This window comes from Artemia sp. Qi Xiang Cuo, chromosome 18 (genome assembly GCF_049724085.1).
Source record: "Artemia sp. Qi Xiang Cuo chromosome 18, ASM4972408v1, whole genome shotgun sequence".
NCBI lineage: Eukaryota > Metazoa > Arthropoda > Branchiopoda > Anostraca > Artemiidae > Artemia > Artemia sp. Qi Xiang Cuo.
In genome coordinates, this window is record NC_142811.1 from 4040174 (window position 1) to 4052868 (window position 12695).

The 12695-nt window shown below is 33.4% G+C and overlaps 1 protein-coding gene across 1 annotated transcript in view; it reads right to left on the reverse strand.

The window, feature by feature from the left end:
• The window catches only part of LOC148941133 (uncharacterized), a 100982-nt gene that overhangs the window by 32274 nt on the left and 56013 nt on the right, over positions 1-12695 (reverse strand). Inside the window, exon 3 of the mRNA XM_089104089.1 lies at positions 9261-9388. Coding sequence (XP_088960215.1) covers positions 9261-9388 — 128 coding nt within the window. The remainder of the gene's footprint in view (positions 1-9260; positions 9389-12695) is intronic.

The window sequence follows — 12695 nt, forward strand, 5'->3', positions numbered from 1 at the left end:
AAACTTAAGTCCATTTTAGGATCGAATAATAAAACTATTTCTGTAAAATCTGAGCTAATAAGGGTTTTTGACTGTAAGCTCTAGTTTGTTGTAAGAAAATTATGGAAAATACAATTCTCTGGTTCAAATGTGAAACTTAAGTCCTTTTTTGGATTGAAAAATAAAACTATATCCGTAAAATCTGAACTAATAATTCAATATTTTTTTCATAAAAACAAACTATTTTTGTTTAAAACTTCGAAATTTTTCAACTTTATTTATTTTTTTCTTTTTACACGTATCTTAAAATGTCAAAGTATGCTTACGGTTCTAACAATTGTGCTCTATGATTGGTCAGAGACACGATGTGGCTTTCCCACTGGTATTCTATGACCGCTTATCGTCACTACCTAGTCTACTGCATGTATTAAATCAGTATTTTTTACACAGTGGAACGATAAACACATAAGTCATATCTTTAAAAAAAGAAAGTGAATATGGAACATTTTAATAGAGTGTGTTCACATAACAAGGTTATTGTAGCATTGAATGCCGACAAGGAGAAGTATTTAAACTATGAAACAAGTACAAGTGGTAGCACTATTGGAAATGTATGCATGCATTGTCATGACAGTAAGAAATTAAATTTCTTTGGGATACCGAAAAAAATCAACTCTTATGATGGTGGTTATGCGAGATTGAGATCTCCAGAGATGATTGCACTCAAAGAGAATGCTAACATAAAAATAATTTTTGATGATAGAGGACAACTCCTTGCTACTGCTGCAGGTAACACATTACCTACGGATACATCCAATCATCAGCTTTAGGGTATTAGCATTCAACGGAAGCCTAATAAAAGAAAGGCCTACTCTGCTACTAATATCGTAAACCATATCTTGTTTACGTGCCGAAACTGCTACCTGTGTAAAAATAATGTGTTAATAGACAGTGAAATTGCAAGAAAAATAAAAATGGCATTGTAAAAAAATATCACTACGGAATATAAAGATGAAACGATGAAGAACAAAGCACCAGCAAACATTACTGGCATTGATCAAACAGTCAGTGAATCAAATAATAGCAAAGACAAAAAGCATATTGAGCCTGTTCATGAGACACCAGTAAAAATTGTGTATGATTCAAAATGGAATAATGATTATTCTACTGATTACGAACTAAGAGAAGACAATAACTACAATATCAAGAGAGAACATGGCGAACTAATTTATGAAACAGATTCAAAATGTCCAAAGTTAATCATTGATATTAATAATGTATCATAATATATTTTTGTATTAATATTCTACATAGCATTATTTCATTAAAAATATTACATTGTTATGTGTTCATTATTTTTTAGAGTAAGCTAGCATATCAAGCGTTTAGAATGTATATTAAAACGAAGATGTAAGAAAATGAATTTGCGTACATCTATTGTCAGACACACTATTTCCGTAAAATCTGAGCTATTAAGGGTTTTTGACCGTAAACTCTAGTTTTTGTAAGAAAATTATGGAAAATACAATTCTCTGGTTCAAATGTGGAACTTAAGTCTATTTTTGGATCGAAAAATAAAACTATTTCCGTAAAATCTGAGCTAATAAGGCTTTTTCGACCGTAAACTCTATTGAAGGGGTTTATCATCGTCCTGAAGACGAGGTCAGGTTCTTCATGGGGTAACATTGACAAATTCTAGGTATCAGAATGAATAAATTACTTATCAACATCCGTTGTTGAATATGTCATTATGTCATTATGAAAAAATTGTAAGTAAGTAGGAAGTAGGTAAGTAAGTAACTAAGTAACAAACTCTTTCTTGAATTCATCTCTTGGTTACACAATACAGAAATTTTATTATAGGAAATTATAAAAAAAATTGAAGAAACTCTCTATTAACATTCGTTATCGATTGAAGTCGCTTCCTAGACAGACAATACAGCAATTTCACAAAATCTAAGTGTAAGAGTGATTAAATTCAATATCAACATCCATTTCTGGAAAAAGTTGACACAATCTAAGTACCGGAAAGAATAAATTCATTTTCAAAGTTTTTATCGGATACATCAGATAACAGTCATAAAATCCAAGTTCTATTCGTTTTGGCTTCATGTGTTGTTACGTTGAATTTAGATTAGACCGGTTTTTCTTTTAATTTTGGCTTCATGTGCTATAACCTTGAATTTGGATTAGACCGGTTTTTTTTTCTATAGTAGAGACTAGCGTATATTTTTAGAGTAGAAAAAAAAAATTCTGGTTAGTCTGAAGCTGATTGTCTGAAAAGTATTTTTTTGGGGGAGATACACGATTGGCTGAAACAAAAGCAGAACTTTTAAAATCACAACAACTGAAGATCATTAAATAATTCCTTTTTTTTTTGTTAAACACGATTGGCTGAAATAAAAGCGGAACTTTTAAAATCACAACAACTAAAGATCAGTAAATGATTCCTTTGTTTTTTTTTGTTAAACACAATTGGTTGAAATAAAAGCAGAACTTTTAAAATCACAACAACTGAAGGTCAGAAAATAATTCCATTGTTTTTTTTTTGTTAAACACGATTGACTGAAATAAAAGCGGAACTTTTAAAATCACAACAACTGAAGGTCAGTAAATAAAAAAAAACCTAAAATAATGTCATGAAATCAACATGCAAAGTCGACCTAGCATTATTTCATTTTTCAAGGTTCATTTAGACGAGGTTACGTGCGCGCACGTAACCTCGTCTAAATGAACCTTAAAAAATGAAATAATGCTATGTCGACTTTGCATGTTGATTTCATGACATTATTTTAGGTTGTTTTTTTATTTACTGAGATTCAGTTGTTGTGATTTTAAAAGTTCCGCTTTTGTTTCAGCCAATTGTGTTCAACAAAAAAAAAACAAAGGAATTATTTGCTGATCTTTAGTTGTTTTGATTTTAAAAGTTTCGCTTTTATTTAAGCCAATTGTGTTTAACAAAAAAAACGGAGTTATTTACTGATCTTCAGTTGTTTTGATTTTAAAAGTTCTGCTTTTGTTTCAGCCAATCGTGTATCTCCCCCAAAAAAATACTTTTCAGACAATCAACTTCAGACTAACCAGAATTTTTTTCTACTCTAAAAATATACGCTAGTCTCTACTATAGAAAGAAAAACCGGTCTAATCCAAATTCAACGTAACAACACATGAAGCCAAAATTAAAAGAAAAATCGGCCTAATCTAAATTCAACGTAACAACACATGAAGCCAAAACGAATAGAACTGGGATATTATGACTGTTATCTGATGTATCCGATAAAAACTTTGAAAATGAATTTATTCTTTCCGGTACTTAGATTGTGTCAACTTTTTCCAGAAATGGATGTTGATATTGAATTTAATCACTCTTACACTTAGATTTTGTGAAATTGCTGTATTGTCTGTCTAGGAAGCGACTTCAATCGATAACGAATGTTAATAGAGAGTTTCTTCAATTTTTTTTTATAATTTACTATAATAAAATTTCTGTATTGTGTAACCAAGAGATGAATTCGAGAAAGAGTTTGTTACTTACTTACTTACTTACCTACTTCCTACTTACTTACAATTTTTTCATAATGACATAATGACATATCCAACAACGGATGTTGATAAAGAATTTATTCATTCTGATACCTAGATTTTGTCAATGTTACCCCATGAAGAACCTGACCTCGTCTTCAGGACGATGATAAACCCCTTCAATAGAGTTTACGGTCGAAAAAGCCTTATTAGCTCAGATTTTACGGAAATAGTTTTATTTTTCGATCCAAAAATAGACTTAAGTTCCACATTTGAACCAGAGAATTGTATTTTCCATAATTTTCTTACAAAAAACTAGAGTTTACTGTCAAAAACCCTTAATAGCTCAGATTTTACGGAAATAGTGTGTCTGACAATAGATGTACGCAAATTCATTTTCTTACATCTTCGTTTTAATATACATTCTAAACGCTTGATATGCTAGCTTACTCTAAAAAATAATGAACACACAACAATGTAATATTTTTAATGAAATAATGCTATGTAGAATATTAATACAAAAATATATTATGATACATTATTAATATCATTGATTAACTTCGGACATTTTGAATCTGTTCCATAAAATAGTTCACCATGTTCTCTCTTGATATTGTAGTTATTGTCTTCTCTTAGTTCGTAATCAGTAGAATAATCATTATTCCATTTTGAATCATACACAATTTTTACTGGTGTCTCATGAACAGGCTCAATATGCTTTTCGTCTTTGCTATTATTTGATTCATTGACTGTTTGATCAATGCCAGTAATGTTTGCTGGTGCTTTGTTCTTCATCGTTTCATCTTTATATTCCGTAGTGATATTTTTTGACAATGCCATTTTTATTTTTCTTGCAATTTCACTGTCTATTAACACATTATTTTTACACAGGTAACAGTTTCGGCACGTAAACAAGATATGGTTTACGATATTAGCAGCAGAGTAGGCCTTTCTTTTATTAGCCTTCCGTTGAATGCTAATACCCGAAAGCTGATGATTGGATGTATCCGTAGGTAATGTGTTACCTGCAGCAGTAGCAAGGATTTGTCCTCTATCATCAACAATTATTTTTATGTTAGCATTCTCTTTGAGTGCAATCATCTCTGGAGATCTCAATCTCGCATAACCACCATCATAAGAGTTGAATTTTTCGGTATCCCAAAGAAATTTAATTCCTTACTGTCATGACAATGCATGCATACATTTCCAATAGTGCTACCACTGGTACTTGTTTCATAGTTTAAATACTTCTCCTTGTCGGCATTCAATGCTACAATAACCTTGTTATGTGAACACACTCTATTAAAATGTTCCATCTTCACTTTCTTTTTTTTTAAAATATGACTTATGTGTTTATCGTTCCACTGTGTAAAAAATACTGATTTAATACATGCAGTAGACTAGGTAGTGACGATAAGCGGTCATAGAATACCAGTGGGAAAGCCACATCGTGTCTCTGACCAATCATAGAGCACAATTGTTAGAACCGTAAGCATACTTTGACATTTTAAGATACGTATAAAAAGAAAAAAATAAATAAAGTTGAAAAATTTCGAAGTTTTAAAAACAGTTTGTTTTTATGAAAAAAATATTGAATTATTAGTTCAGATTTTACGGATATAGTTTTATTTTTCAATCCAAAAAAGGACTTAAGTTTCACATTTGAACCAGAGAATTGTATTTTCCATAATTTTCTTACAACAAACTAGAGTTTACAGTCAAAAACCCTGATTAGCTCAGATTTTACAGAAATAGTTTTATTATTCGATCCAAAAATGGACTTAAGTTTCACCTATGAACCAGAGAATTGTATTTTCCATAATTTTCTTGCAAAAAACTATAGTTTACGGTCAAAAACCCTCATTAGCTCAGATTTTACAGAAATAGTTTTATTTTTCGATCCAAAAATGGACTTAAGTTTCACCTATGAACCAGAGAATTGTATTTAACATAATTTTCTTTCAAAAAACTATAGTTTACGGTCAAAAACCCTTATTAGCTCAGATTTTACGGAAATAGTTTATTTTTTGATCCAAAAATGGACTTAAGTTTCACATTTGAACCAGAGAATTGTATTTTCCATAATTTTCTTGCAAAAAACTAGAGTTTACGGTTTATTTTTTCGATCCAAAATGGACTTAAGTTTCACATTTGAACTAGAGAATTTTATATTACAGAATTTTCTTGCAAAAAAACTATACTTAATGGTCAAAAACTCTTATCAACTCAAGATTTAAGAAATAGTTAATTTTTTCGATCATGAAAAGGACTTCAGTTTCTCATTTGAACTAGAGAATTGTATTTTCTATAATTTTCTTGCAAAAAACTAGAGTTTATGGTCAAAAACCCTTATTAGCTCAGATTCTCCCCCCCCCCCAAAAAAAAAAATACTTTTCAGACATTTCTTGTTAAAACTTTATTTTCAACTAATTCATCAGGGTTTTCGAAAGCAGTTCATGCCAGAGTACAGCACTATAACTAGTTTAAGACATCCACTCTGTCATCGCCCCCACCCCCCCAAAAAATATTTTTCAGACATTTCTTGTTAAAACTTTATTTTCAACTAATTCATTTGGGTTTTTCACAAGAAATTCGTACCACAGTACAGCACTATCACTAGTCTAAGACATCCACATCTAAGACATCTATTCTGTCATCGCCCCCCCCCCCAAAAAAAATACTTTACAGACACTATAACTAGTCTAAGACATCCACTCTGTCATCGCTCCCACCCCCCCCCCCCCCAAAAAAAAAAATACTTTTCAGACATTTCTTGTTAAAACTTTATTTATAGCTATGTTCACTATAATATCCCATTGCCTATTGCATCAAGGGCCAAAAAAGGCTTAGATCCCTCACAGTGGTAGCTACTCAAGTAAGAATTTGAATAACCCATTTATATTGACTTTTTCTACAAAATAAGTTTTTCAAAGAAAGGGAAAGAATTCCATTAAACAAAAATTGAGCAAAAATAAAATAAAATAATCTACCAAACGTGAAACTACCACTAATTAGCATCTATAAATAAATGAAACCCAAACTGAAAAGAAATTACAATAAATAATCGAGTCAAACTCAAAACGAGCAGAAATTAACATAAGTTGGGGGCAAAACCCCAATGCCTTCTCAAGGCCAGTGTAGGGATTGGTTAATAGAACATTAAACGCAACATTCATTATTATTTCTTTATTTACATATAGGAATTAACATTTTAAAATTAGAATAGCCAAGGCTTATGATGTTTTGAATATTCTCGTTTATTTGATTGAAATTGTTTAATTATAAAATAAAATAATTACATGTCCCGCAGACGATGTTTGAGTTCCAATAAAACTGGTAATTTTTGAATTGTATACAGGCCTATAAAATTTGTAACACCCTGAAGGTTCCTGTATCTCATTAGCCTAAATATATGCATGCTAATTCAGTTATATTGTGCCACAAATTTTTTACATGTCAATCATGAAATAGCATTATTCACCGCATACATATAAGGAGTCGATTTAGTAAATCCAATTTTTTCCAACGAGACTATGCAACTCAACTGCATTTAACTAATCCCCGTGTAACTGAATCCGCATGTAACTGAACCCCCGTGCAACTGAACCCTCGTGCAACTCAAGCCCCATTTAACTAAACCCCCGTGCAACTGAACCCCCCATGTGACTGAACCCCTGTATAATCGAAACCCCGTACAACTGAACCCCCCGTGCTACTGAACCATCGTGCTACTGAACCCTCGTGCAACTCGACCCCCATTTAACTAAACCCCCGTGTATCTATACCCCCCTAACTGAACCCTCGTGCAACTCAACCCTCGTGCAACTCAACTCCCTCAAAACACTTTTCAGTCATTTCTTGTTAATTTTTTTTATTTCTAAACTATTTTAAATTGACAATACTCTCCAAAACATCACTTGTGTATTATACAGTACACAATCACCCCATCTCCTCCAATTCGCAAATCCCATTACCCCTTTTTTCAAATGTTAATCGATCATTTCCGATTGTAAAAGCATTTCCATAAAAATAGCTCTTAATAGAACTTTTTAAGCGTGAACTCCTATTTTTCAGACGAAAATATAGAAAATATCGTCAAAACACACTTCTCTGTTACAGTTGTATACATTTTTACTTTTTCTGATTCAAATTTGTATCTTCAGTCATAAAAGCAAAGTTTTGGTTCAAAAATGAGCCATTTCCATAGCAATAGCTCTTAATAGAACTTTTTAAGTATGAACTCCAATTTTTTCCAACGAGACTATGCAGCTCAACCACATTTAACTAATCCCCGTGTAGCTGAATCCGCATGCAACTAAACCCCCCGTGCAACTCAACTTCCGTGCAACTCAAGCACCATTTAACTAAACCCCCTTGCAACTGAACCCCCCATGGACCTGTACACTTGTCTAACCGGAACCCCGGACAACCGAACCTCCGTGCTACTGAACCCTCGTGCAACTCGACCCCCATTTAACCAAACTCCCGTGTAACTGTACCCCCTTAACTGAACCCTCGTGCAACTCAACCCTCGTGCAACTCAACTCCCTCAAAACACTATTCAGTCATTTCTTGTTAATTTTTTTTATTTCTAAACTATTTTAAATTGGCAATACTCTCCAAAACATCACTTGTGTATTATACAGTACATAATCACCCCATCTCCTCCAATTCGCAAATCCCATTACCCCTTTTTGCAAATGTTAATTGAACATTTCCGATTGTAAAAGCATTTCCATAAAAATAGCTCTTAATAGAACTTTTTAAGCGTGAACTGCTATTTTTCAGACGAAAATATAGAAAATATCGTCAAAACACACTTCCCTGTTTCAATTGTATACATTTTCACATTTTCTGATTCAAATGTGTATCTTCAGTCGGAAAAGCATAGTTTTGATTCAAAAATGAGCCATTTCCATAGCAATAGCTCTTAATAGAAGTGTTTAAGTATGAACTCCAATTTTTTCCAACGAGACTATGCAGCTCAACCACATTTAACTAATCCCCGTGTAGCTGAATCCGCATATAACTGAACCACCCGTGCAACTGAACCCTCGTGCAACTCGACCCAATTTAACTAAACCCCTGTGTAACTATACCCCCTTTAACTGAACACTCATGCAACTCAACCCAATTTAAGTAAACCCCCGTGTAAGTGTACCCCCTTTCACTGAACCCTCGTGCAACTCAACCCTCCATGCCACCCATCTCCCTCAAAACACTTTTCAGCCATTTCTTTTTAAATTGACTATACTTTTCAAACGTTACTTGTGTATTATACAGACCACATCGGAGAGGTAAAGCGAGGTCAAGGCACAATGTCATTCTATCGTTACTTTTCAGACATTTCTTCTTAAAACTTTATTTTCAACTAATTCATCCGGGTTTTTCACAAGCAATTCGTACTATCCTCGCTCGTAATCGCTAATAACCTTAACCCTTTATTAAGTTATAGGAAATATCGGTTTAGAAAAACCTAGAATAGTGACATAATTTCACTTTATCAACTCTCAAATTCCATTTAGGTTGCCGTATATGGTGTACCCACAGTATTTCCATACACCTATTAGCCCAGAAACCCGTCTGGTAAGGCATGTACCGTTCGTAGTAATAGGTGACTGACCCGTGGTAAGTCTTATTACGCAATCACCCGTGAAAGTTCATAGGTGACTGACCCGTGGTAAGTCATATTACGCAATCACTCGTGATACTAATTGATACGTTACTACTGACATCGAAATAAGAAGAAGGCAAATCACCTTTGCTATGCCTCTCCGTGTATACAATTCCTTGACAACAAGAAAAGTAAAATCAGCAACCTGATCTACCCCGTATTCCTCAAAAACATCAAAATCCTTTACATCTTCTAAATATACTGACACATTGCCTGAAAAAGATAAGGAAAAAAACTACGTTTATATTTCGACAAAAGTACCTATATAGTGTACTAATTTAAAAGGCTAACAGTTGTAACTTAAAGATAAACCATTATAATGAAAAATAATTTAAAATATCTCAAAACTTAACTAACAATAAGTGTCTTATTGACAAGGTAAATGATAGAGAATTAAGGATAAAATTGTGATAAACTGATAAGAGAGGACACTGTAACAAGGGACTGAAATCTTATCCTATTGAGAGCAAAACTAATAATTCCCCAAAACTCTAACACTCCAATTGCCCCTTCAAGGGAAGCCCCGTCTTTATTTAGATATTGGCGGTACAAACAGAAGTCCTTCAGTGGAATTTTATTATTATGCTATATCAGTATATTTGGAATTTAATTGGAGTTTCCTTACACGGTCCTAACTATCTTATTGTATATAGTATTTAGCTGGAGACCTCTCTCATTCATTCTAGCCCAGCTTATCACAAAACAAAACCCCCAGACCTGAGTTTTTTTCTATCTCAAAGACCCCCCCCCCCCAAATGGATAATCTGCAATTGAGATAGGCATCCCGATGGGGGGGGGGGTCACGGAGTCAATCTCTCTAGATTTTCAATAATAACTTTTTTTGTATATTCATCGAAAGAAACTGGAAGGGTTCATGTTCTCTCCCCATACATTTCGTAGAGGCGCCCCTGAATTGAAGACTAACCAAATGCTCCAACATTATTCATCTAATACTCTGGTTATTGCGCTCACCCTTCCTGGAGAACCCTAATAGGGCCCTACCCAGGATCCCCACAAACTTTCATTTCTTTCTGTTATTAACTAAAAAAAAAAGTTTTTTTTAACTGAAAGTAAGGAGTGACATTAAAACTTAAAACGAACAGAAATTACTCCGTATATGAAAGGGGCTGTCCTCTCCTCAATGCTTCGCTCTTTACGCTAAAGTTTTTAGTTGTTTAAAAATATAAAGTTGTGAGACAGAGTCAAACTTTAGCGTAAAGAGCGAGGCGTTGAGGAAGGGACAGCCCCTTTCATATACGAAATAATTTCTGTTCGTTTTAAGTTTTAATATCGCTCCTTACTTTCAGTTAAAAAAAATTTGTTTTTTAGTTAATTTCTGAACGTTTTTGAATTAATGCAGCTTTGATTTTTACTCAACGTGCATAAATGATTATAACGAAATTCGCCTATTAGTTTTCCTTTTTTTTGCTAATTGGCTTTCTCGAAATTTTGTTCTGACGTAACTTACGAATTAACTTACGTAACGAATTTCTATATTTGTATGTTTTTATTACGTATATTAGGAAGTTCCTAGTCAATACCTCACTCTTTACGCTAAATTTCGAATTTTGTTCGAATCACAAACCCCTGAATCACAAAGGCTGGTTAATTAGAATAATTAGCTGTTTTGAAAGTACTAAAAAACTTTAGCGTAAAGAGCGATGTCTTGACTAGGGGGCGAACCCCCTCATATACGTAATAATTTCTGTTCGTTTTAAGTTTTAATGTTGCTCCTTACTTTCAGTTGAAAAAAACTTGTTTTTTTATTTAATTTCTGATCGTTTTTAAATAATGCTGGTAAATTTGGCGCCCCCTTCATAGAAATGTCCCTTTCCCCAAGGAGATAACATCCATGGAAAGATCCTCCCCCGTAACCCCTAAGCTGACCCCGACCCCCTACTAGAAAAAAAGATCCGCTGGAAATAAAAGATTCTGTTTCAGTTCCGCCATTTAAATATAATTATAAGAAACCTCTTCTTTCTACTAGTACAAATAAATAGTTTTTAGGAGCATTCTCTCTTTTTATGTAGTGTACAGTGCCTTTTTTCAGTTTTTTTTTAAGTTTGTTTGTTTGTCAATTTGTCGTTTGTCAATAATCAGTGGTAGTAATTGTATGAATATTCGAGTTCTCAAGGGACTACATTTAGTCCCTAGGGATCATTGATCAGTCCCTGGAGTTGTGTTTTATTTGTGTGTTTATATTGAATAAAGTCAAAGTTCAAAGTTCCTCCTGGAAACGCCTATATACTTCCCAATAACCAATACTATATGTAAAAAATGGGTAAAACTTATACCTTACAGCCCTTCCCCTAGAAACTGTGGGGCATTAAGTCTCAAAGAAGTATTAATTAGACTTTCGACTATACTGAACAAAATGGTTATCTAAAAAATGGGATTGGGTGACTTCAGGAAAAAAATGAGCGTGGGAGGGGGCCAAGTTGGCCTCCAATTTTTGGTCACTTAAAAAGGGCACTAGAATGTTTGATCTCCGTTCAAATGAGCCCTCTCACGATATTCTAGGACTACTGGATCGATACGATCACCCCTGGGGAAAAAAATAAAAAAATAAACACGCATCCGTAATCTTTCTTCTGGCAAAAAAAAAAAACAAAATTCCACATTTTTGCAGATAGGAGCTTAAAACCCATATAGTAGGGTTCTCTTGTGACTTTTAGGGGTTGTTTCCCCTTTTTTCGAAAATAAGGCGAATTTTCTCAGGTAACTTTAATATAAGTAACTTTGGATGGGTAAGACTAAACTTGATGAAACTTATATATTTGGAATCAGCATAATAATCTGATTCTTCTGATGTATCTATTGGTATCAACAATCCGTTTTTTAGAGTTTCGGTTACTATTGAGCCGGGTCGCTCCTTACATACAGTTCGGTACCACAAACTGTTTGATCATAGTTGCCTGTTTTGTTGTAACAACTATTATCATAGTAGTGCGACTTTGGCAGATTTTGTCTGCGATAGAATCCCACGGCTACAAACCGCTAAGAAAGTAATTTGACTACATTCAAAAAGTATTGATGCAGTAATTCAATAGGCGATCCTCCACATGTATGGAATTATTTTTAATTGACACACAAATTATTACTGAAACTGAACTAAAACCAAAACGTTACAAGGTAACAAAGTCTATATGATAGAGAAAAATCTAAAATGAGTTTCAAATTTTTGGTCTGCTAATAACAGGAGGTTGCTTCTACAAAGTAAGTTATGCCTGGGTCATATTATAGTCACGCTTGGGAATAAATCAAAATTACAGACAACTAAAGAACTATTTATGTATTTTGTTCTAAATGTTTCGAATTGTATATTGTTTAACTTTCAAGCATGAAATTTCTGAATGACCAATCAGAGCTTAGATTTAAGGCATAGTTTTTCGAAACTAGGAAAGATGGCTTGAAACAACAGTTTTTACTTATCATGGTTGCATTAGTGCGCCATTGGAATCAGCATGGTTGAAAACTTTGTACATGATATTTACAGTTCTCCATCTTGAACAACAAGGAA